The sequence below is a fragment of the Oryctolagus cuniculus genome, chromosome 14, assembly GCF_964237555.1.
Source record: "Oryctolagus cuniculus chromosome 14, mOryCun1.1, whole genome shotgun sequence".
Lineage (NCBI taxonomy): Eukaryota > Metazoa > Chordata > Mammalia > Lagomorpha > Leporidae > Oryctolagus > Oryctolagus cuniculus.
In genome coordinates, this window is record NC_091445.1 from 53890162 (window position 1) to 53917382 (window position 27221).

Consider the following 27221-nt stretch of genomic DNA (forward strand, 5'->3'; position numbering starts at 1 on the left):
CAGGAAGAAGAGCAACCAGGACAGAATCTGGCACCCCGACTGGGACTAGAACCTGGTGTGCCGACACCACAGGTGGAGGATTAGCCTATTGAGCAGTGGCGCCGGCCATTTTCTTTAATTCTATGTTTTTCCTTATATGTGATGCAGATCACATGTTCTGATCAGAAGGCACTGATATGTTTCAGATTACAGTTTAATGGAGTCGTTAAAATTTAACAAACAAGGGGTGAAAAGGTGTGATTTTGAGAGCAAACATGATGCAGTTTTCACCAATAGAAACAGAGACAGAGAGAAAAATCAAGGAGAGGAGTTGATGAAAGGAAAAAAAAAAATATTGAGATAGAAAAATGATTAATATTAAAGGAGATTATTAGGAATAACACTGTAAAAAAGCTAGAATAATAATACAGAACTTTTATTTTATCCATTAAGCTTAATTTATTACCAAAGCTAGTACTTGTAGAGTTTTAAATCTTTCACTTAAAATAAAATTACTAATATCATGAAAAAATACTGGAATTAAATTATTATGTATCAGTTTATACAGGCAATCTTTGCATGAGTGTTAATGTGTATTGGTTACACATTGTCTGACAAATATCACCCCTGTAGTTTTCCTTTGCGATATAGTTTATTTGTAAAAGCAAAATCAAAGAAAATGACATCCCTTATAATTATAGTGAAGAGTACATATTAACAAAAAAAATCCTCTTAATAAGGTAACAGAGTTGCAAGAAAATAGCCAAAAAAATAAGAATGCAAAAGGTATCTAATTTTTATTTTTGCATAAAAATGTATATGAAATTATAATACAAAATGTAGGGTTTTTTCTTTGTATTCTTCAGTTGGATTTAATTTTACAGAGAAAGCAATTTTTTTTTTTTTTTTTTTTTTTTTTTTTTTTTTACAGGCAGAGTGGACAGTGAGAGAGAGAGAGACAGAGACAGAGAGAAAGGTCTTCCTTTGCCGTTGGTTCACCCTCCATTGGCCGCCGCGGTCGGCGCACCGCGCTGATCCAATGGCAGGAGCCAGGTACTTATCCTGGGCTCCCATGGGGTGCAGGGCCCAAGCACTTGGGCCATCCTCCGCTGCACTCCCTGGCCACAGCAGAGAGCTGGCCTGGAAGAGGGGCAACCGGGACAGAATCCGGTGCCCTGACCAGGACTAGAACCCTGTGTGCCGGCGCCACAAGGCGGAGGATTAGCCTAGTGAGCTGCGGCACAGGCCTGAGAAAGCAATTTCTTTAAAATAACAATAAGAAAAATGCTACTTTGATATACTTATTCTGAATTTTATGTTAGATTGAAAATTACATTTTTGTATAAAAACCATAACTAGTTGATAGTGAAGGAAAATAGTGAGACATTAAAACTGACAAGCTTCAGTGTATCTATTAACTTATTTTTCCTTGCTAGCAAGGCAAGAAGTAGGATGATTCTGTGCCATTTTAGCTTTCATTCTCTTGAGCTCACTTTTACTTATTTATTTAATCCAAAATAGTATGTTCTGCATGCACATATGGTGCATAATATAAACATATATTCAACACTAGAAGCACATAGAACTTCTATGGTGGACCAATGAATAAGAAATTCATGCACTACTATCACTATTAGTGCTAGGGAACAATAACTATAAATAGAATCAATTATCTGTCCTCCTACATCCTTATTTAGGGATCAAAAGGTGCATCCAGATTCATACTGCTGCCTGATGCATGCTTTGCTCAGTTTTTTGAGAATTATAGACAATGGGGAAAATGCAATTGACTTTGACTCATTTTCTTTTTTTTTTGATTTGAAAGAGAGATAGATCAACAGAGATAGAGACAGAGAGAAAATGAGCCTTCCAGTTGGTGATTCAATTACCAATTGTCCACAAGAGCAGGGGTTGAGTCAGACCAAAACCAGGACCTGCAACTCAATCCAAGTCATGGGCAGCAAGGACACAAGTACTTGAGCTATCAGCTGCTGCTTCCCAGGGTATGCATTAGCAGGGAGCTAATGTTGGAAGTGGAACTGTGACTCGAAAGCCACCAAGGGGCATCTTAACCACTGCACTAAATGTTCATTCTCTCTAAGCACCATTTTAATCCAAAGTTGCACTGCCCACAATTTAAAACTCATATAAGTGAAATATAGACTACCTTATAGAGTGAGTTTTTGAAGAAGATAATCCACAGGCCTTCTTCCTTGTTAAACATGAGTGTATTTTTACATGTAATTAAATCAGTAAAGGGTTTAAAAAGTTAAAATGTAAGTGCATAGTCCAGTCTTCATATTGTTACATACTTGTTAAATATTAAAAAAAAATTCCATAGGATATCAGTATTTCAAATGGGAGAGGATATATTTGAATTAGATAGATCAATGATGGAATACACATTAAATATCACCAAATAACTTAGGAGAAAATGTAGGTTATTTAAGATGAACTTTCAATAGTGTATTTTAGAGAAATTTTCCATTTGTTAAAATTAGATATTTTTTCAAAATTTAATGTGTACTCATATTTAAATTAATTATCAAATTTCTTATATTCAAATATCAATGTTTTCTTAACTGTGTGTTTTCTTTTTTCTTTTCTTTTCTTTTTTTTTTTTTTTTTGACAGGCAGAGTGGATAGTGAGAGAGAGAGACAGAGAGAAAGGTCTTCCTTTGCCGTTGGTTCACCCTCCAATGGCTGCCACGGCTGGCACGCTGCGGCCAGTGCACCGTGCTGATCCGAAGGCAGGAGCCAGGTGCTTCTCCTGGTCTCCCATGGGGGGCAGGACCCAAGCACTTGGGCCATCCTCTACTGCTTTCCCAGGCCACAGCAGAGAGCTGGCCTGGAAGAGGGGCAACTGGGACAGGACTAGAACCCAGTGTGCCGGCGCCGCTAGGTGGAGGATTAGCCTATTGACCCACGGCGCCGGCTCTTAATTGTGTTTTTTAATACTCTAGGTATATAAAATATTTCTAGAGAAAAATAAAAGAAAGTTTTGATATTCTGTGGTGTCAAAATATCTGGCAAAATAACATGATTTCAAGACAAACAATCATGTTTTCCAAAAGTTAAAGTATATTAAATAAAAAATCAAAATTATTTTAGCATACTCATCAATAAGAAGTTGGTAAGACAAGTATAATTTTAGGTGTTCCTTAATCTCAAATATAAGCCATCAAGAGACCATAATGTATATCTAAAATAATGTATATCTAAATTAGCCTGCTGGTAGACCTGCATAGACCAATTCAGTACTTTCCAAGCAACTGTAATGGGTAACAGGCATTAATAAATATTAAATAAATGGCTTCTCTCAGGACCCAAAGATTTCCCAGAACTCTTATCTAATTCCATATATCTCGTTCATATAATAGGTGTGAATTTGTGGAAACACAATAGAACTGCACTTGCTTTACACAGATGAGTTTCGTTTGAGGAACAATAACTTCTTTACAACCCTTGGTTCTTCTGATTGGAAAGCACATTTAGACAAATAATTAACATCAGACTCACAGAAAAAGTGCAACTAAATTTGTGTTCCTCACATAGAAATTATTAATTTAGACTGAAACATATATTAGTGATTATGTCAAAATTATAGACTTAAATCTGATTTTGAAAGAGTAGGTAATTAAATTGTAACAAATTTGAGTAACTGCATGATTTTAGATAATAAATTTCTAACATTTTAAAGAAATATTTTCTAATTTGAGTCAGAATTTACAAGAAAATATAAACTTTTCATGTTAATAGAATTTTAAATGGAGTCACACATAATTCAAATTTTGTAGATTAACAAGTGGTATTTAAAATTGTAGGTCGCTTTTAAAATATAAACTATGTTCTTCAGTTTGCATGTCAGGCCAATGTTAAGTAATTGAAAATACACAAGAAATATCATAAAAAGATTTGCTTTCTTGCCACTATGCTAGCAGTTTATTTGTCTTGTTTTAGCTACTCAATCTAAGTGAATCCTGGGATACTATTGTACAGGGTAGGAAATTAAAGTCCTATTTCCATACCTATCACATAAAGTTGTTTTAATAATCAAATGAGACAGTGCTTCTGAAGAAATTTGTCAGATACAAGCATTGGTTGTTATTATTCTAAATAATGCAAGCAAAATTGCCCAGGATTGCTGACACTTTTTGTTATTCCTTTCATTTCAGGCAGAAATATATCCCATTTGACATCCATTTGAACAGTTGAATAGAGGTAAAGATGTTGATTGAAATGCAATAGAATAACTGTTCTTTGAAATCATCTTAGATATTGTACAACCTAACAGGAGACACTGACAGAAAAAAAATAATTAGGAAGGAGTTATTTACACTTAATATCTTATCTTGAAAGGCCAAATATCATAATCATTTGTCTATAATAATTACTGTATCAAGCAAACAAATAATAAAGTCAGTTTACATGAATTAATATATACCTACCAATTCCAGACATTTCAGGAACACTGGCAGTATATAAGTCTTTTGTGAATTTTGGTTCATTGTCATTGATATCATGGATTTTAATGATAAATTCAGATTCTGGCTCCACCTGCCGCCCAGTTTTTCTGTCTATTGCCTTGGCACGAAGAATGTACAAGGATTTTTCTTCTCTGTCTAATTTCTTTGCAGCATGAATGTCTCCTGTATTTTCATCTATAATGAACAGACTGCCAGCCCCATCTCCTGTTAATATGTATTTTAAATTTCCATCTCCATTATCTTGGTCAGTGTGAAGCTTCAAAGAAGTACAAAAGAACAAACTCTGTAAATATAGTCATTCTTATAGAAAAGACAAACTTGGCACATATCAACTTTTCTCCATGTAATATAATTATAATGAAGATTCTAATGGTCAATTTCATTTTCAACAGGCGGAGGTGATGGGATATACATTTCACTTTTTTGGTACTCAAAATCTAAACAACCATAATTATACATCATATGGTATACATTTGAGATAAAGATAACACTTAGATAAATAAGTTTTTCAAAAGAAAGTATTTCAAAGATACTTAAGAATAGAATGTTACCATGATTTAAATCATTAATACATTAGAAAGTAAAATAAGTCTACTAAATTAGACATTGAGTGTAAAATATTAATAAATGTTAATTACATTAAGTAGCTAAACTCAAAGATATAGTAAGAATTTCAGACTGTATCATAATAATAAATTTGGGATGATAAATATTTATTAAGATTAATATCTCATACATTACTTTATGTGTGATTAGAGAGAGTCCTTTTTCAATCCTAATGTTCTCATTTTGGGAGAGTGATCTTTGTATAACCATTTTAAATTGCAAATTTTATAAGAAATGACTTTTCCTTTTGCCTTGTTAATAATATCTTATGGAAAATATATTTTTGATGAATTACCCTTTTTGTTTTTTACAAATGCATTTGTAAAGTAACTTGTTAATGCTGAAAACTCATTAGATTTATTACAAAGTAATCAAATAATTTTAGAAAGTTTCAATAGAAAAATAATGTTTTTGAAATTCTAACACTTCTAACACCTTTTTCAATCTGTAGTCCTATTTAGAATTTTAATTAACAAATAATCATTGTGTATATTATACAATTATGTAGCATAATATATATTGATATACTTGCATGCATACTTTGTAGATGATCAAATCAAGCTGATCAATAAATCTAGCCCTCCAGACTTGTGGGGAAAAAGAGATATTGAATTAAAGGATATAAAACTTCAGTTTATAACAGAACAGACTTTAGTGAGCTATTGTCATATTGATGACAACAATAAATAATGATGTATTGTATGTTTCAAAATTATCAAAATCAAAGATGGATATTTAATGAAATTAGAGTCTTTAATAGCTCATGCTTGCTATGTTACCTTCCATCGCATACTTCACAATTCATATAAGTCCTGGCCATAACTATTTCCTTCATGTATCATTCAATCCTTGATTATTTGGTTATCATGATGCTGTTTTTTTGGTAGTAACCAAAATTAGAAATGTCCGTTTCATATTTTATATCTCCTTTACTTTAATCCCAGCACCAAAATGTCCCAACTGTTCAATTTTCTTCCCTGAAACATTTTCTACACGCATCTGTTTCATCTCTGTGTTTGCTACCCAGGCTTTTTCCTTTGTCATACCTTGATTGGACCAAAGCACCTATTTTGTAATGAACTGGCTCCACTCTTGCTCTATGCTAAATAACTTTCAGTTTTAAAAAGGGTGATTTTTTTTTATATATATTTTAAATCTGGTCATCTTAATACCTAACATAAAAACCCTCCCCATGGCACTCTGCTTAACTAAACCTGAAATCCTCCAAACCAGAGTTAGTCTATGTAAATGAATCTTTTTCTTCAGCAAAGAGTTGTTTGTTTACTTTTTTAACGTCAGTCTTCTATTAAAAAGCGATACCATTTCATGTTACAAACTGATCTTTATTTTATTCTAAGAGCATAACTGCTAGATGTCCATATGCTTACTTATGCATTCTCAGTGATCTGGTCCTCATTTCCAGAAGCATCTCTGCCACATATCCTCCTTGCAATGTGTTCCAAAATATATACCAATTGTTTTGTCTTTTTTTTTCATTTCTCAGAAGACCTACACCACCTTTCACAGCTATGTTTGTATTTGTTTCCCTCAACATTTAACACACTTTTCCTCTCTTTTCTCTATGTTCTCCCTTAACTGAACATTTGTTGTATCTCATTTTTGGATTTTCTCCATAGGGATGCGTTCCCTGACTTATTAGATGAGGATAGGTGAGCCTGCACTTTGATTACCTATCACACTTCATTCCCTAACATAAAACTCATTATATTAAGCATAATTGTGAACTGTGCTTATTAAATTATAAAATACATAAGGGACAGATGGATATTTTTAAGCCACTCAAAATATATTTCTTAGAGATTAAATGAACCTTTACTTAGTATATACTAAGTTGATCTTCTGTCTATAAAGATAATTAAAAATGAATCTTAATGAAGAATGGGATCGGAGAGGGAGTAGAATATGGGATGGTTTGTAGGTGGGAAGGAGGTTATGGGGGAAAAACTGCTATAATCCAGAAGTTGTACTTTGGAAATTTATATTTATCAAATAAAAATTTTCTAAAAAAAGATTAAATGAGTTCTTTTTTTTGCATTGTTTACTATGGTTATTTATTTTTCATCAAGGCTGAACAAAAGGAGACTCAAAGATGGTTGATGTTTAAGGGCCCAATACATGAAGGCATTCCTGTATCTCCTAAATTTTGAACCAACTAAGAGAGCTACGCACAGAAATATGGTGATCAGTTTAGTTATAATAAAACTAATCGGAGAACATTGTTTTACATCTGTGGACAAGAGGGCAGGCTGTTAGTAAAATTGTTGTGTCTTCCTAAGCCCACCATGGCTTACTAGAAGTCAGGTGACTAAATGGCCCAATCACAAGCATCAGCTCCACCTCTACCCTGACGGGATTTGCTGCTCCCACTTCCTTACCTCTGCAAAGCTATATAAGACCTGTTCTAGTACAGGCTGCTGTTCTCTCATGCATGGGGAGGCAGCCTGTCAGGCCCCTCCCACCCCCCCAACAGACCTTCTCCCTTATTCTGGAAGGATAGGAACTCCAAGATGGTAGACAGGGAGGGAGCACACTGATAGTCCGGGAAAAGATAGCTTAATAAAAGGGGAGATACTGTAGTCTCAGGTAAGAGTTAGGGAAAAAACTGCAGAGGAAACTCTTCCGGAACTAGTGGGGTACGGTGGACCTACATGGAGGGCACGGGAACCCAGGGCTCAGGACCCCAGCCACCGAGTCTATGCACCAGTGCTGGAAAGGGAGGTGAGGTGAAACCACAGTAGCCTGAGACACTGGAGGAAAAGTCAAAGGAAGAGCCTAGAGGGAACAAGGCTTGAAGTCCCATGAGGGAAAGTTCACTAGCCTAACTAGAGGATAGAGGAAAAAAAGGGAGCAGTACAGACATGATTCTCTCTCTCCACTCAACTTGCAAAGGCAAGGGGTAAAAAATACAGCAGGTGCCATTTTGGACATACATAAGAGCTGCACCAGCTTAGGGCTGTGCCCATCCTCAGCCAAGCAGAAAAACCTGAGTCTGGTGGGGGGAAATAACAGGAGGTTAAGACCTAGTGAATGTGTGGAGCTTATTAACTGGGACTGTGAAAAAAAAAAATTGAGGGTGTGTGGGAGAACTCACGGTGTGCCTAAGATGTGAGTACTCTCGGTGAGAGACACCACAAGCTCGGTAACCTTGGCAACCTGGTGGGAGACACTGCAGGGGAATCTGAGCTTACACTGAGGACTGCACAGATCCTTTGTGTGGTCCTTGGGACAGGGCACATGAATATTATACCCACTGGGGCTAGCGCTCAGGCACTGATTGCCATAAAGGAGAAGAGCTCAGCTGAGCAGAATTACTTCCTTTCTGAATAAAAGAGAGAGAGAGAGAGAGAGAGAGAAAGAAAAATTCACCACACCAAACCTGGGTGTGTCACCTGTGGCACACCCTTAACCTTGAAGAACTGAACAGAGCTCTGGCCACACCCACCACAAGCATCTAGAATTCACCAAAAGCAGACAGTCCACTTAATCTAGAGTCATAGTATAATGAGAAAAGCCACCACAACGAGAAAAAAAAAAAATAAACCGAATAATATCTCCACAATGCCAAACAACAAACACAGAAACCAGGGAAACAAGAACAAGGGAGATATTATGACTGCCCCAAATGACATGACACTCCAATACAAAAGTATGAAGATGATGAGATAGAAGAAATACAAGATATGTATTTCAAAAAATTAATGATAAGAACATTTAGAAGTTATCAAAAACAAATTAATTGCTGGCACCATGGCTCACTATTCTAATCCTCCACTTGTGGTACTGGCAGTCCCTGTTGGGGCGCTGGATTCTGTCCCGGTTGCTCCTCTTCCACTCCAGCTCTCTACTGTGGCCCGGGAATGCAGTTAGGGTGGCCCAGGACTTTGGGCCCTGCACCCGCATGGGAGACCAGGAGAAGCACCTGGCTCCTGGCTTCGTATCGGCACAGCACACCAGCCACAATGCGCTGGCCATAGCGGCCACTTGGGGGGTGAACCAATGGAAAAAGGAAGACTTTCTCTCTCACTGTCTAACTCTGTCTGTCAAAAAATTAAAAAAAAAAAAAAACAAATTCATGAACTACAGATATCCATACTGGACAGGACAGAAAATCTTTTTCAAGAAAATGAAACCTTAAGGAGGAATAAAAGTGAAAAGAGGAATTTAGTAGTACATGAAATTGTGTTATTGAAGAGAAATCAAAATGAAATGAAGAATTTAATAGAATAAATGACAAACACATTTGAGAGCCTTAAGAACAGAATCAGAGAGATAGAAGAGAGAATATCAGACTTAGAAGACAGAGCACAAGAAAGTATACAGTCAAACCAAAGAAAAGAAGAGGAAATTAGAAACCCAAAAAATATTGTTGGGAATCTACAGGATACTATTAAAAGCCCAACATTCAGATTCTAGGAGTTCCTGAAGGCATGGAGTGAGAGAAAGGATTAGAAGGCCTTTTTTAGTGAGATACTAGCAGAAAAATTTCCAGGTTTGGAGATGGACAGAAACATCTAAGTACAAGAAGCACATAGAACCCCCAATAATCATGACCAAAAGAGATCCTCACCATGACATATTGTAATCAAACTCACCACAGTGAAACATAAAGAAAAGATTCTAAAATGTGCAATAGAGAAACGTCAGATTACTCTCAGAGGATCTCCAATTAGACTCAAAACTGACTTCTCATCAGATACTCTACAGGCTAGGAGGGAATAGGAGATATAGCCCAAGTACTAAGAGAAAAAAACTGCCAGCCCAGAATATTATATCCTGCAAAGCTCTCATTTGTGAATTAAGGTGAGATAAACACCTTTCATAGCAAACAGAAATTGAAAGAATTTGTCACCACTCAACCAGCCCTGCAAAAGATGCTTAAAGATGTGTTACATACAGAAACACAGAAACACGGCCATCAATATGAAAGAAGGTAAAGGAAGAAAACCTCACAGCAAAAGATCACAGGAAGTTCAAAGCATATATCAGAAATATCTTTGGGAAAATGGCAGGGCAAAGTTACTACTTATCAATAGTCACATTGAATGTTAATGGCGTCAACTCTTCAGTTAAAAGACACAGACTTGCTGAATGGAATATGGAACAAAACCCATCTTTTTGCTGCTTACAAGAAACACATGTTTCCAACAAAGTTGCATGCAGACTGAAAGTGAAAGCTTGGAAAAAGATATTCCATGCCCACTGAAACCAAAAAAGAACTGGGGTAGCCATCTTAATATCAGACAAAATAGACTTTAACACAAAAACTGTTAAGAGAGACAAAGAGGGCGACACTATAATTATTAAGGGATCAATTCAACAGGAAGATGTAGCTATTATAAATGTATATGCACCTAATTACAGGCCACCAGTTCATTTAAAAGATATGTTAAGGGTCTTAAAGGGATACTTAGACTCCAATACAATAGTCCTGGGGGACTTCAATACTCCACCCTCAGAAATAGACAGATCAACCAGATAGAAGATCAACAAGGAAACAGCAGATTTAATCGACACTATAGACCAAATGGGTCTAACAGATATCTACAGAACTTTTCATCCTACACCAGAGCCATCAGGCAATAAAAAGAAATTAAAGGGAAACAAATTGGGAAGGAAGAAGTCAAACTATCCCTCTTTGCAGATGATATGATTCTTTATTTAGGGGATCCAAAGAACTCTACTAAGAGACTTTTGGAACTCATAGAAGAGTTTGGCAAAGTAGCAGGATATAAAATCAATGCACAAAAATCAACATCCAGCCACCTGTGGCACCAGCACCCCGGATCCTAGTCCCAGTTGGGGTGCCGGATTCTTTCCTGGTTGCACCTCTTCCAGTCCAGCTCTCTGCTGTGTCCTGGGAAGGCAGTGGAGGATGGCCCAAGTGCTTGGTCTCTGCACCCGTATAGGAGACCAGGAGGAAGCACCTGGCTCCTGGCTTCGGATCGGCACAGTGCGTCGGCCATAGTGGCCATTTTGGGGGTGAACCAAAGGAAAAAGGAAGACCTTTCCCTCTGTCTCTCTATCTCTCTCACTGTCTAACTGTGCCTGCAAAAAAAAACAAACAACAAAAAACAAAAAAAAAAAACAAAAAAAACCCAACAACAACATCCTTTTTATACACAGGCAATGCCACAGCTGAGAAAGAACTTCTAAGATCGATCCCATTCACAATAGCTAAAAAAAAAAAAAATAAATAAATAAAAAACCTTGGAATAACCTTAACCAAGGTTGTTAAGGATCTCTACAATGAGAATTACAAAATATTAAAGAAAGAAATAGAAGAGGATACCAAAAAATGGAAAAATCTTCCATGCTCATGGATTGGAAGAATCAATATCATCAAAATGTCCATTCTCCCAAAAGCAATTTATAGATTCAATGAGTCCTATTTTTTAACAGTATCTTTTATTGTTAGAAAAATAAGATCTTAAGAAATAAAATGCCTTCTAATTTAAATCATAACTTAGAAATCACATATCAATAACATTATTTGAATAACATATTTTAACTTGTATATTTTCCACTATTTATAATAAATACCTTTGTACATATACCTTTGCATCATTGAACATCATTGAACCCTAAAAGGAGGAAGTAAAAAAATACTTTGAATAAAAGGCAAGTATTGAAAGTAGTTCTTTGTAAAAAAATAAGAGAGGGAATAGGAGAGGGAGGATAATGAAGTGCTGATGCATGGGTGGGAGCAAAGGTTTGATGGGAAGTATCACTATGTTCCTAAATCTGTATACATGAAATTTGTATACCTTAATAAAGTTAATAAATAAAAAAGAAAAAAGGCAATAACTGATCCAAGATAAAATTTAGATAAGTGAATAGAAAATGATATTCATTAGAAGCACTATTAATTTGGCAAAAGTTGTTAAAACTATTGAAAATTCACTATATCGCTTCAATTAATTTATTGTATGTGAATCAGAATTATCTGTAATATTCAGAATTATAATTTATAAATATATTGTGACCCAGTGGATGGGAGCTCTGACAACTGATGAAAGATTCATCAGTTGATAAGTATATTTTCAGACTGAAGATCATGAAATTAGTGCTGATGCTGCAATTTTCAGAAAGTCATATGATAATAAGTAGCAGGGTCAAAGACGACATGTACCAGTGGCCGCTATTCAATGTTTATCTCATGGAAATTGTTAAAAAGAAGCCAAAATGAGTAACAGGAAGAAATAGACTGTGTGATAATTCCATTGGGAAATGTACTTGTCCATATAAAAATGGGATGTAGTTTTAGTTTTCTATGTCCATTCTCATTATTTTATGATGCATTTAACATGATGTAATATTATATAATGAAATAATTTTATATCTTTTTAATCTAAGATGTACTTTTTAGACTTTTGTGATGTACTAAAATCTGTTGATGAATCATTCTGCATTTTATAGCTAATTAGATAGTGTTCTATATCCTACTTAGATTAATATCCAAATACTTATGGAAACAAGTAATTTTTCAAATGACTTAACCTCATTCAAAATATTTAGGGATTCCAAGATGGCAGATGAGTGGAAAGATGGTCTGATTTCTGTGGGGAGAAATTAATATTTAAAAAAGGAGAGAGGCCGGCATCATGGCTCAATAGGCTAATCCTCCGCCTAGCGGCACCAGCACACAAGGTTCTAGTCCCGGTCGGGGAACCGGATTCTGTCCCAGTTGCCCCTCTTCCAGGCCAGCTCTCTGCTGTGGCCCGGGAGTGCAGTGGAGGATGGCCCAAGTCCTTGAGCCCTGCACCCCATGGGAGACCAGGAGAAGCACCTGGTTCCTGGCTCCTGCCTTCAGATAGGCGCGGTGCGCCGGCCGCAGTGCGCCAGCCACGGCGGCCATTGGAGGGTGAACTAACGGCAAAAGGAAGACCTTTCTCTCTCTCTCTTTCTCTCTCTCTGTCCACTCTGCCTGTAAAAACAAAACAAAACAAAATTAAATTAAAAAATTAAAAAAAAAAAAAGGAGAGAGAGTACACTCTCAAGATAAAGTTGTGGGAGAGCCGTGGTGGGAGACCCTGTGAGAGCAGTGGAGGCAGTCAGCAATCCAGACCCTGTTGTGAGTCCAAAAACACAACAGAAGACCCGCTGACTTGGGTCCTAGGAGGAGACCATCCTCCCAGACAAGCCAGGTGAGAGGGGACTACAAAGGCCAAGGACACTGCTACTACAACAAGAGGGGGAGCTTAATGAACTGCTTTTGGAGTTCCATGAGAATCCACCATGACAACAGAGGACCCATCGTCCAGAGGCTGAAAAAAAAAAAAAAAAGCACTGCATCTCTCCCCATTCCATCCCCCTTGCTATAGTGGAGACCTGCAGCCAGCGAGGGGAGAGCTGATGCCATTTTTGGACACAGTTAGCAGCCACCCTAGCTCCTGTATGAGCACCCTCCAACAGCCAGGATTATTGCCCTTCACCCAGCAATTCAAGGAAGCTGAGAAAGAGAGCCTCCACCAGGCCATTTGCACTGTGCGGATTGCCCGGCAGCAGGAGGGGAAAGGGAATTGCCCCTACAAGAGAGAAGTGCTACCTGCAGGACTCTCCTACCTGCCTAGCACAATTGAAGAATAAGCCAGGCGGTAGTGCATGGGTACTTTGTATACCTGGGAACCACAGATCTATCTGGAGAAAAACCCGACTTCCCCACTGACACTGAATCTACCAGGAGGATCACACACAGACAGCAGCTCTGGGAATACCTTAGTTTCCTTATACTCAGGAGAGGTCCCACTGGCACCCCACAAACCAGAGAGCCCTGGAGTCTAAGTCTGATAAAACAATGACTCCATAGTAGGAGGCAGAGCATGGTTAGGTTCTGGGCAACCATGGAGTGCTTGTCCTCACTCTCCCAGCTCCTTGGTTGCATATAGTAGCTCATAGCAGAGGGAACCACAGGAAAGACTCCACAGATCAAATGTGCAGTTTCAAAAGTGATGCGGACAAGTTCTGAGCACACTGGGAAATAATTCCTGGGTGCCCCTGGCTGGGAGGAGAAGAGCTGGTCCCACCAATAGAGGAGACCATTCCTCTCAATCCAGTTAACCAGAGGAGATCTATCATGCCCAACTGGGCACTTACCCTGGATACTCAACCCCACCCTGAAATACTGAATAGAGCACCCTGGTCATACTCAGCACAGATCTCTTGTTATTCACTGAAAGTGTAGATGTCCCATTAAGCCACAGAAACACAGAGCAAAGATAAAAGCCATCAGACAACAAAAGAAAAAAGAAAAAAGAAAGAAAGAAAAAGAAAAAAATCAACAAATGCAAAAAACAAAGACAAAAATGCACAAAACTAAAACAAAGAAGATACCATGAGCCCCCAAAAGGAATACTACATTTCAGTATTACAATGTGAAGATGAAAGATTGAGGAAATGCCAGAAACAGAATTCAAAAACTAATCATCAGATTACTCAGAAGCAATCAGAAGCATATTCATAAACTAAAGAAAGCTATATCGGATATGAATGAAATTTTTCTCATGAAATTGAGATCTTAAAGAGAAATCAACATTAAATATTAGAAATGAAAAATTCAATAGATCAAATAAAACTGCAGTAGAAATTCTTAACAAACTTATTGAGGCAGAATAATGAATATCTGAGCTATAAGACAAATCTCTTTATTTTACAGTCAGACTAAAGCAAGAATAAATTAGAAAATTAAAAAACATTGTTGGAGATCTATTGGATACTATCAAATTACAAGGAAATGGATGAAACCTGAAAATATCATAATTAGTGAAATAAACTAGTCCCAAAGAGACAAATACCATAAATTCTTCCTGGCCTGTGATCATCAATAGAACACCCAAAATGCAATCTGAAGAAACTAAATTGACACTTTGAGAAGCAATGCCTTTGAATAGCCCTTGTCTTGATTGTTGAGGAATAGGTTTTTTTTTTTTTTTGATACTATTTATAGAACCATTCATCAACATAGACATAATCATATATGTATAAAGTTAATTGAAGATAGATTTTAGCAAAAAATAAGAGTGGGAATGAGAGAAGGAGGAGGAAGAGTGTGAAAGTGTAGGTGGGAGGGTGGGCATGGTGGGAAGAATCACCATGTTCCTAAACTTTATTTATGAAATGTATGAAATTTTTAACTGTAAAACTGTATAGCTTTGCATACATTCTTACAAACTTACTTATCTCACTAGTCCAAGTGATCAATTTCAGTTCACAGTTGATCACACGGATAGGTCTAAGAGTCAAAGGGATCACACAAACAAGACTAGTGTTTGCTAATACTAGCTGATAGAATCAAAAAGGGAAAGAACAATCCATCATGGGAAGCGGGATACACAGTAAACTCATAGAATGGCAGATGTCCTAAATAGCACTCTGGCCTCAGAATCAGACGTTAAAGCATTCGGATCTGGCTGAAGAGCCCATGAGAGTATTTTAGGTGTGGAATGCCAAGACACTCTGGAAAAAAATAAAAAAAAGAAGACCTAAATGAAATATCTCTGCAAGTGAGATCCCAGTGGAAAGAATGGGGCCATCAAAGAAGGAGGTACCTTTCTCTGAAGGAAGCAGAGAACTTCCACTTTGACTATGACCCTGTCGGAGTAAGATTGAAGTCGGCAAACTCAAAAGCCTTCCATAGCCTTGGCAACTCATGACTAGAGCCTAGGGAGATTACTGACGCCATAAACAAGAGTGTCAAATTGTTAAGTCAACAACAGGAGTTACTGTGTACTTACTTCTCATGTGGGATCTGTCCTTAATGTGTTGTCCAATGAAGTAATGCTATAACTAATACTGAAACAGTATTTTACACTTTGTGTTTCTGTGTGTGTGTAAAATGATGAAATCTTTACTTAATATATACTGAATTGATCTTCTGTATATAAAGATAATTGAAAATGAATCTTGATGTGAATGGAATGGGAGAGGGAGCGGGAGATGAGAGGGGTGCGAGTGGGAGGGAAATTATGGGGGGGGGAGCCATTGTAATCCATAAACTGTACTTTGGAAATTTATATTTACTAAATAAAAAAATAAAAAAAAAACTTGCCATGGTACTCTAAATCTCTTTAAGCTAGATAGTAAAAAATAGCATTTTAAGTGTTAAAGTGAGCATATGGATAGCATTAGTGTCAATGTGATCACATATATAGGATTAAGGATTTGGTAATCATAATTGATAGAATTAAAAAGGAGTGAATACTCCAACATGGGAAGCAATCAATACAGCAGACTCGTAGAAAGGCAATTGTTTTAAATAGCACTCTGACTTCAGAATCAATCCTTAAGAATTCTGGTCTGGCTGAAAAGTCCATGAGAACAATTCAGGCATGGAAATCCTAGACACTATGGCCAAAAGTGTCCTACATGAAAGACCTCTGTGGGTGAGACCCCAGTGGAAAGAAGTGGTCATCAAATAAGTATGTACTTTTCTCTGAAGGGGAGAGACAATTTCCACTTTGCTTACAGTGTTTACCAACTACTGAAGGATTTTGCTAGGCAGTTCATGTCAAGAGTCTCAAGTGATCACTGACATCATGCATAACAGTGTTGATTGTTAAACAAACAACAGGAGTCACTGTGCACTATCTTTCCATGCAGGACCCCTGTCCTCAAGAGTTGGATTATGAGAGTTCATAGTAAAACTTGTTATCAAAGAGTGTATTAAGTGGAGGATATTCTTATGTGGCATAGCTATATTTTTGCTAAAGTGCTCACAAGAGATGTATCATTATTTGATTCTTCTTCAAAGTTCATTATGGTTCTCAAAAAAAATTATTAAAAGTAAAACAATCAAAGTTAAACCTCAAAAAGTTTACTTTCATTGAAATAAAAAATATTTTTTCTCATTGTAAAAATAATCCTTCTGGTGTTTTATTGCACAGCAGGGTAACAATAATTAACAATAACATAATGTATATTTCTAAATAGCTAGAAAAAAGACATTTGAATGTTAACACTACAAAGAAATTTTGAGTATATGAAAAATGGATACTAATTATCCTAATTTGATCATTAAAATGGACACATGTATAGAAATATTACATTATATGCCATAAATATGTACAATTATTGAATGTCAATAAAAACATAAAATCTAATAAAAATCATGAGAATGAAATAAAGAACAAGTGCATTGTCATGTGAGCCTCAGGCCTTCAGAGCGTGACCTTCCTCTCCTGTAGTGTGTAGAAAACAGACTCATGCTCGTGTAACATGTCACCATTGTATGTGGTGGACTTGCATGCCATGTTCCGGACTGTAACGACTAGTCCTCCGTAGATGTACCTTGTAAGCTGACAACTCTATTGCCCAAGCCAGATGATTCAGGTCCCTGAGGTATTGGCATTGAGGGAGAGAAGACAGATGGAGCACTGTGCATTTTAGATCAGACTGTTAATGCTACCTGGGAAGGAAGAACATGTTTTGAGGGAGAAAAGATACCAAAAGGAAAGATCTCACAACCCTTCTTGTAACCCTATGATTGTGTATTGTTTTTACACTTTCTAGTTCTTTAAGTGCCTGATCATATCTTTTCATTGTGTACTTGATTGTTCAGAAAAGTGTTTTTCCAACAAATGCCTTGAAAGATTGCTGTCCATAGTAACAGCTCCATGACATGAGGGTGAGAGCAGAGAAAACTGTGAAAGTGAAACTTCGTTCACCAAAGCTCTGATGGTTGTTTCCTAATGTATTTTGAAATGTTTGGGTATTCCACACCGCAGCTTTCAAAACCTGTAACACCTCCTTGACTTAATAAAGCTTTTCTTGTGTGCAAAAAATAAAAAAAAAATTAAAAATTAGCTAAGTATGATAATTATAATAATCATTGTATTTTTCTCCAAATAGCTTTGTGATCAATTTAAAAATTTCATAGAAAATTAAACATTAAAATTATGCTGCATGGACAGAAGAAAATATCTAAAAGGAAGTTAAACTACTTATGATATTACATTCAAAATATCTGCATTGCATGAAAATATTTTAATTATTAAAATTGTTGCAACAAAATGGTAATTTTAAGTCATTGAAATATTGATATCAAAATAAGATTTATCTTTTATGTCTACCTGCTGTAAGTTCTGCCACAATATGGCATACATATTTTATCTTTTAATTAATTTATTAATAAAAATTTCCTTTATTTCCATTAGATAGACAGAAACACAAAGAGACCGAGATTGTCTATCCACTTATTGACTTCCAAAATGCCTACAATAAAAAGAGCTAGATGAGGCCAGTGCCATGACTCAATATGCTAATCCTCCACCTGTGGCGCTGGCACACCAGGTTCTAGTCCCAGTCGGGGTGCCGGATTCTGTCCCAGTTGCTCCTCTTCCAGTCCAGCTCTCTGCTGTGGCCCAGGAGTGCAGTGCAGGATGGCCCAAGTGCTTGGGTCCTGCACCCACATGGGAGACCAGGAGGCAGCATCTGGCTCCTGGCTTTGGATCGGTGCAGCACCAGCCATAGTGGCCATTTAGAGGGTGAACCAACGGAAGGAAGACCTTTCTGTCTGTCTCTCTCGCTGTCTAACTCTGCCTGTCAAAATAAAATAAAAGAAAAAAGAAAAGAAAAGAAAAGAAAAGAAAAGAAAAGAAAAGAAAAGAAAAGAAAAGAAAGAAAAAAAAAAGAAAGAAAGAGCTCAGGAGCTTTTAATTCCATCTGGATGTTCCACAACGTGGCAGAGACCTAAATATTTGAGCCATCTTCTGTTGCCTCTAAGGTTGAAGGTTAACAGAGAAATTGATAAGAAGCACAGTAACTGGAACTCAACCAGAAACTGTGATAGAGATATGGTGTCCTAAGTTTCAAATTAACTGTTGCACTAAATGTTAAATATTATCTGTTAGTTTAAAATGTCATTTTGAAAAAAAAATATTCTAGGCATGGGCAGTATGGTGCTATGGGTTAGGCTGTCTCTTGGTATACCCACATCCCATATCAGAGTGCTGGTTGGAGTCCCAGTTATTCAAGTTCCGACCCAGTTTCCTGCTAATGCACCCTTTGGAAAACAGAATGGGCCCCCAAACTGAATTCTGGGCTCCTGGCTTTGGCACGGTCCAGCCCTGGTTGCTTTGAATATTTGGGGAGTGAACCAGGGGATGGAAGATATATGCATTTTTCTATCTCTGTCTCTCCCCGTCTCTCTCCTTGGCACCCTTCCTTACAAGTATATGAGAAAGTAGGGGCTGGCATTTTGGCACAACGCCAGCAAGCACTTTGAATTCCAGCTGCTCCACTTCCTACCCAGTTTACTGCTAATGCTACTGGTAAAGCATCTGAAGATAGCCCAAATACTTGCCACCCACATGGCCTTGGCCTGGCCCAGCCCTAGATGCTGTGGCAATTTGGAGAGAGAGCCAGTGTTTGGAAGACCTCATGTCTCCCTATCTCTCTTCCTGCCATGCTGCCTTTTGAATAAATAAATCTTTTTTTAAAAAGGTATATGAAGAAATAGATTCATAAATAAATATTTATTTTATATAATAACATACATATATTAAAATAGTGTATTTAGATCAATAACTTCATTTTTTTAACTTTTTTTAAAATTTTTATTTTTTGACAGGCAGAGTGGACAGTGAGAGAGACAGAAAGAAAGGTCTTCCTTTGCCGTTGGTTCAGCCTCCAATGGCCGCTGCGGCCGGCGCGCTGCAGCCAGCGCACCGAGCTGATCCGATGGCAGGAGCCAGGTACTTATCCTGGTCTCCCATGGGGTGCAGGGCCCAAGGACTTGGGCCATCCTCCACTGCACTCCCTGGCCACAGCAGAGAGCTGGCCTGGAAGAGGGGCAACCGGGACAGAATCCGGCGCCCCGACCGGGACTAGAACCCGGTGTGCTGGCGCCGCAAGGCGGAGGATTAGCCTATTGAGCCGTGACGCCGGCAACAACTTCATTTTAAGATCGAAAGTTCCTGGTAGTTAATTTCTGATGAATTCTGAAACAGTAGCAAAAGCTTGGAATTTTAATTATCGAATTACTAAATTTTAAAGACATTTAGAATTGATATAAATAAAAATAGAATGCATATTATTGCAGCACAAATATAAATAATAATCTTATATATGGAACTTTTCAAACTTTTTTCTATAGGATTAATGTAATAAAATGAAGTAGAAATATTATTAATATTATTTATTTTAGAATAAAGCCCACATAAAATTCCTTATGATATGCAAGCACCAAAATATAAACATTTCTCAATGAACCATTTAGTCCTCTCTCTCTGGAAATAACTTATTTGACTGTTATAATCCTGATTAAATACATGAAAAGCATAATGAATCTTTCATAAGTATTTTTTAAATGCCTTTGCTTCCAAGAGTATAATTTTAGCTTTTCATCACTGTGGATTTTTTGTTTTTAGAAATTTGAGAAATGAAGCATAGAAATGCAGTATAAGATAAAAATGTAACTACATCTGTAATGATGAATTGCATATGTTAATCTGATGGGGTCATGGAGTGGTCATATATTTAAAGAAGTATTATTCTGGATGTGTTTGTGGTGTGTTTCTGGATGAGATTAACATTTGAGTCAGTAGACTGAGAAAAGTAGCATGTCCTCTGTAGTAGTGTGTTTCATCTATTTCTTGAAGGCAGCATGCTATCGTAGATTTTTACAGCAGAATCCTGCTATCCTGTGCAGATAAATGTTCTCCCTTGAGAAGTTGTGCTTGGTCTGCTATTGAGTCTTAGAGACTGAATGCTTAACCATGGACTACTAATTTGCCATGTTAATTGAGCTTCCTATCACGTACTGAGTGTTACTTGACCCACACACTCATAAATTGGGGCATGGACAGCAGAAATCCACAAATGGAAGTTGAATATATATGATATGACCCGTTCACATCATTAAAGTGCAAGTAAGTTCCAAGACCCAAACAGCTGTGGATTCCCACTCATTCAAGAAATGCTCTCTATTCTAGACTGCATTTAAGGCTTTCATGGAAGTCACCTACAATCACTTAACAGATACCGGAAGATCCAGACATGATTTACAGATAGTTCTGTACAATCTGCAATCACTAGCCAAAAGTGACTAGCTATTGCATTATAGCTCTTTTCTGAGGCATCTGTTAAGGACAGCAGTACACAGAAATATTTCCAGTAACAGAAGATTGAATAAAGCACCTGGTTATTCATTTTGCTAGGAAGAAGAATTGACCAATATGTAATAATTTACCAAATCATGGGTTGTTAGTGGCTTAGCTGCTTACTCAGGACTTTGGAAGGAACATGATTAGAAAACACTGATTACAAGGAAATTTGAGGAAGAGGTATGCTGATAAACCTCTCTTTTTAAAAAAGAAAAGGATGTGTAGCCTTGTGTTTCCCAAACAAATTTTTGCATGCTCATCAAAGCAGGCATCAACAGACAGATGTTTTAATAATGAAGTAGGTAGGATGACCAGTTCTATGAGTACAACTCAGCCTCTTTCCCCAGACACATTGGACATCATTCAGTAGGTTCATGAACAAAAGGAACATAGTGTCAGATATTAAAGTTATGCTGGAACTTAGCAACATTGAGTTGTATTGATCATGCCCAACCTGGTTACAGTCACCACAGAATGTCCAACTGCTAGCAGTGGAAACCAACAATAACACCTTCCCAATCTGTTACCAACTCCTGAGGTAATATGTCGGTGACTGGCGACTGGTTGATTATATTGAATGGCTTTCACCATGGAAAGATCAATGTTTTGTGTTTATTGGAGTTGGCGCTTACTCAGGATACATATTTTCTTTCCCTGCATACAGGCTACTGCCAAAATAAACATCTTTGGTGTTACAAAATGTTATCAATGTATTCCACATAGCATTGATAGCTAGATAGTTCACTGCATACCAAACAAGTATACATCAATGGATGCCTACTCACAGAATGCACAGATCTTACTATGTTTCTCACCATCCTGAAGAATCTGTTTAACAGAATCATGCACTGGACTATTCTGGATTCAGCCACGTTGCCAGTGGTTGGCAATCCTCTGCAGGACTGAATCAAACTCTGGAAATAGGAGTAGCACCATTCACCAGTAACCCTAGTGTTCCACCAATAAACTATGTTTTGTTTCTTGTTTTAATGATCTTACTCTCTTCAAACTATCAGGGAATTCCTGTTTCTATTTTAAGCCTCTTAGGACTGGCAGCATCTTGTTGGCCATACCTCAGGAGCTCACACTCCCTGACATACCATGAAGAATTCTCCACACAGTTGCTCTCAGTCACTGTGGCATATGGTCTGTTACAGTTAAAGATAGAAACTTACAGCCTTCACTCCCCTATCAAACCCAAAGGTTTTCTGCAGACTCTGTATCCTCAGGCCAAGTCCCAAGACTAAAGTTCATGGAACAATCCCTGCGGAAATTGTTACTATTATCTTCAGATCATTCACAGAGCAGATAATTTTGTATATTTGGATATTGTAAGGAAATTCTGTAGCAAGGAAAAGTATTCTTAATGAACACACATTTTAATAAAGATTTGTGTATGACACTTATCTTAGACCTGAATTGTTACAGTTCCATGCTTCTTTCCAGTATAGATCAATGTCTGGTACTGACTTTGGGCTAAGGTAGGATGAAATTGTCAAGGTAGTGCTTTATAATTACTGATTAAAGTTTTACACTCCTCTGGTAGCATCCTGGGTCAATCTGTTTGTCAGATTGAGGTTTTGAAGATTGATGACTTATATCTGGTTTAACCTGTTACACATACCGACTTGGCTGTGAGAAAGAGAGACAGGAAATATAGGCTGAGATAAATCTGTTTGCAGGTTCATTCCCAAATACCAGCAATAGCCTGGGTTGGGTCATTCCAAAATCAGGAGCCTGGAATAATTCAGTCTGAGTCTTCCATGTGGATGGTAGGAACCCAATTGCTTGAGCCATCTCTTGCTGTCTCCCAGAGTTTGTGTCAACAAGAAACGGAATCAGATTGTGACTTGAAATCTGGCATTCTGGTTTGGGTTATAGCATTCCAATTTGCATCTTAACCACTGTGCCAAATGCCCATCTGGTGTCCTTTTAAGGAGTTAGAAAACTGCACAGAATGACTAGTAGACATGTTCCCACTGGAATACATTCTTCAAATAATTAGCAGTATGAGGACATGTTCAGGGTGAACTTTCTAATAGCAAATTGTGATAAAAGGAATATTACAATAGTTGTACAACTTTAGCCTGGTGCATAATTAAGATGGGAGTTATTTTTTATGAGCTGCTGTTATTCTTCACAGGGGAATTTAACCATAGCTGACATTTTATGATTTTTTTAAAATATTCATTTATTGATTGACTGATTGATTTGAGAGAGAGAGAGAGAGAGAGAGAGAGAGAGAGACTATTCCATTTGCTAGTTCACCCCTCAAATGGCTTCAAAGGCCAGGCTGATGAAGACTGATGCCAGGAGCCAGGAAATCCATCTGAGTCTCCTGTGTGGGTGGCAGAGTACTGAGTACTTAGACCATCTTTTACCTTTTACCCAGGTACATTAAGGCCTGCATCAAAAGTGGAGAAGCCACAACTCAAACAAACATTCTAATGTGGGATACCAGCGTTACAAACAGCAGCATTATCTGCTGAGCCACAATACCAGCCCCATCTCATGAAATTTAATGGGAGCCAATGAACTATCCCAGCTTCATTGATGGAAAATATTCCTAACATAGAATTCTGAGAGCTAAGTAGTATGTAACTGCTAAGCCTCAGGAAATGATTGAGGTGAGAGATTTACTTGTGCTAATTCCCTCATAGACTATCTTTCAAGCCAGTAAGAATACTCCCGATTTAAGAAAAGAAATATGAATTTGAGTGAAGTCCTGAGCAAGAACAATTGTTAAAATATTTACAGAGGATTGTGGCACAAACAGTCCCTAAATACTCTTTATGACCCAACTGTACAAAAGTATTAGAAATATCTCTGACTTAAATATACACAGACTGCAACTTTAGGAAAAATCAATCATTGCTGTTTAGCAGATATTGCTTGAATTTTTGATCTTGAAGTTTGCCTAAGGAAACTATTTTTGTTATAGCTTATTTGAAGTGAAATTGCTAACACTCATCAGAAACACCATCATCACAGAAGGGAATCAGGTATTTCTGAAGCCAAGAAATATGTTTTGGCTAATGACACAGACAGATTGGAATAACAAAAGAATAGCACAGTGAAGCCCATTTATAAAGAAGTTTTAGACTAAGGAACATGTCAAAAGAACCAGGACATTTATCAAATAATCTAACCATTAACCATAAGGTTAGCAATAAATAAATAAATAATAGCTTTACTATTATATATATATCAGTTTTACTATTATATATATGTATGTCAGCTTTACCAATTTTTTTTTCTTTTGACTTGACTTTATTTTTTTTAACTTTTATTTAATGAATATAAATTTCCAAAGTACGGCTTATGGATTACAATGGCTTCCCCCCCATATCGTCTCTCCCACCTGCATCCCTCCCCTTTCCCACTCCCTCTCCCCTTCCATTCACATGAGGATTCATTTTCAATTCTCTTTATATACAGAAGATCAGTTTAGCATACATTAAGTAAAGATTTCAACAGTTTGCTCCCACACAAACATAAAGTGAAAACTAATAGATGATTTTTTAAATGATGATGAAATCAGATCAGACCTATTGTCATGTTTAATCCCAGTGAGAGTCAAGTTGGGAATTGCTAATTTCATCTTTTTTTTTTTTTTTTACAGAAGATCAGTTTAGTATACATTAAGTAAAGATTTCAACAGTTTGCACCCCCATAGAAACACAAAGCGAAATATACTGTTTGAGTACTCATTATAGCATTAAGTCTCAATGTACAGCACATTAAGGACAGAGATCCTACATGGGGAGTAAGTGCACAGTGACTCCTGTTGTTGACTTTACAAATTGACACTCCTGTCTATGGCATCAGTAATCTCCCTATGCACCAGTCATGAGTTTCCAAGGCTATGGAAGCCTTTTGAGTTCTCCGACTCTTATCTTGTTTAGACAAGGTCATATTCAAAGTGGAAGTTCTCTCCTCCCTTCAGAGAAAGGTACCTCCTTCTTTGAAGACCTGTTCTTTCCACTGGGATCTCACTCACAGAGATCTTTCATTTAGGTTTTTTTTTTTTTTTTTTTTTTTTTTTTTTTTTTTTTTTTGCCAGAGTGTCTTGGCTTTCCATGCCTGAAATACTCTCATGGGCTTTTCAGCCAGATTGGAATGCCTCTAGGGCTGATTCTGAGGCCAGAGTGCTGTTTAGGACATCCACCATTCTATGAGTCTGCTGAGAATCTCGCTTCCCATGTTGGATCACTCTCCCCTTTATTTATTCTATCAGTTAGTATTAACAGGTACTAGACTTGTTTATGTGCTTCCTTTGACTCTTAGTCCTTTCATTATGATCAATTGTGAACTGAAATTGATCACTTGGACTGGTGAGATGGCATTGGTACATGCCACCTTGATGGGATTGAATTGGAGTCCCCTGGTATGTTTCTAACTCTACCATTTGGGGCAAGTCAGCTTTAGCATGTCCCAAATTGTACATCTCTTCCCTCTCTTATTCCCACTCTTATGTTTAACAGGGATCACATTTCAGTTAAATTTCAACACTTAAGAATAACTGTGTATTAATTACAGAATTAAACCAGTCATATTAAGTAGAACAGACACAAAAACTACTAAGAGGGATAATGTATTAAGTTGTTCATTAACAGTCAGGGCTATGCTGATCAAGTCACCGTTTCCCATAGTGTCCATTTCACTTCAACAGGTTTGCTTTTTGGTGTTCAGTCAGTTGTCACCGATCAGGGAGAACATATGGTATTTGTCCCTTTGGGACTGGCTTATTTCACTCAGCATGATGTGTTCCAGATTCCTCCATTTTGTTGCAAATGACTGGATTTCGTTGTTTCTTACTGCGGTATAGTATTCTAAAGAGTACATATCCCATAATTTCTTTATCCAGTCTACCGTTGATGGGCATTTAGGTTGGTTCCAGGTCTTAGCTATTGTGAATTGAGCTGCAATAAACATTAAGGTGCAGACCGCTTTTTTGTTTGCCAATTTAAATTCCTTTGGGTAAATCCCAAGGAGTGGGATGGCTGGGTCGAATGGTAGGGTTATATTCAGGTTTCTGAGGAATCTCCAGACTGACTTCCATAGTGGCTTGACCAGTTTGCATTCCCACCAACAGTGGGTTAGTGTCCCTTTTTCCCCACATCCTTGCCAGCATCTGTTGTTGGTAGATTTCTGCATGTGAGCCATTTTAACTGGGGTGAGGTGAAACCTCATTGTGGTTTTGATTTGCATTCCCCTGATTGCTAGTGATCTTGAACATTTTATATATATGTATGTCAGCTTTACCAAATTTTTAAAGATTTATTTATTTATTTGAAAGTTAGAGTTACACAGAGAGAAGAGAGAGAGAGAGAGAGAGAGAGAGAGAGGTCTTCCATCTACTGGTTCACTTCCCAGTTGGCTGCAACTGCTGGAGCTGCACTGATCCGAAGCCAAGATCCAGGAGTTTCTTCAGGGTCTCCCACATGGGTGCAGGGGGCCAAGCACCTGGGCCATCCTCTACTGCTTTCCCAGATCACAGCAGAGAGCTGGATTGGAAGAGGAACAGCCAGGACTAGAAACGGAGCCCATATAGGATGGCAGTGCTTCAGGAGGAGGATTAACCCACTGCGCCACAGCACCAGCCCCTGTTAGTAAAGCTTTTACATTAATAGTAAAGCTGAGGGGCTGGCGCTGTGGCGTAGTGAGTGAGGCTGCTGCCTTTGATACCGGCATCCCATATGGGTGCTGGTTTGAGTCCCAGCTGCTCCACTTCCGATCCAGCTCTCTGTTGTGACCTGGGAAAGTAGTGGAAGATGGCCCAAGTCCTTGGGCCCCTGTACCCATGTGGGAGACCCAGAGGAAGCTCCTGGGTCTTGGCTTCAGATCAGCTCAGCACCAGACATTGAGGCCATTTGTGGAGTGAACCAGTGGATGAAAGACCTTTCATTCTGTCTTGCCCTCTCACTGTCTATAAACTCTATCTCTCAAATAAATAAATAAAATATTTAAACAAAAAAAAGTTTTACTATTGATGAAAAGATGTTGCATCAAAGAATACATTTAAATATTT

At 37.6% G+C, this 27221-nt stretch overlaps 1 protein-coding gene across 1 annotated transcript in view; it reads right to left on the reverse strand.

Annotated features, from left to right (window-relative positions):
- CDH9 (cadherin 9) overlaps positions 1–27221 on the reverse strand; it is a 148987-nt gene that overhangs the window by 33406 nt on the left and 88360 nt on the right. Inside the window, exon 3 of the mRNA XM_002714092.5 lies at positions 4428–4722. Coding sequence (XP_002714138.2) covers positions 4428–4722 — 295 coding nt within the window. The remainder of the gene's footprint in view (positions 1–4427; positions 4723–27221) is intronic.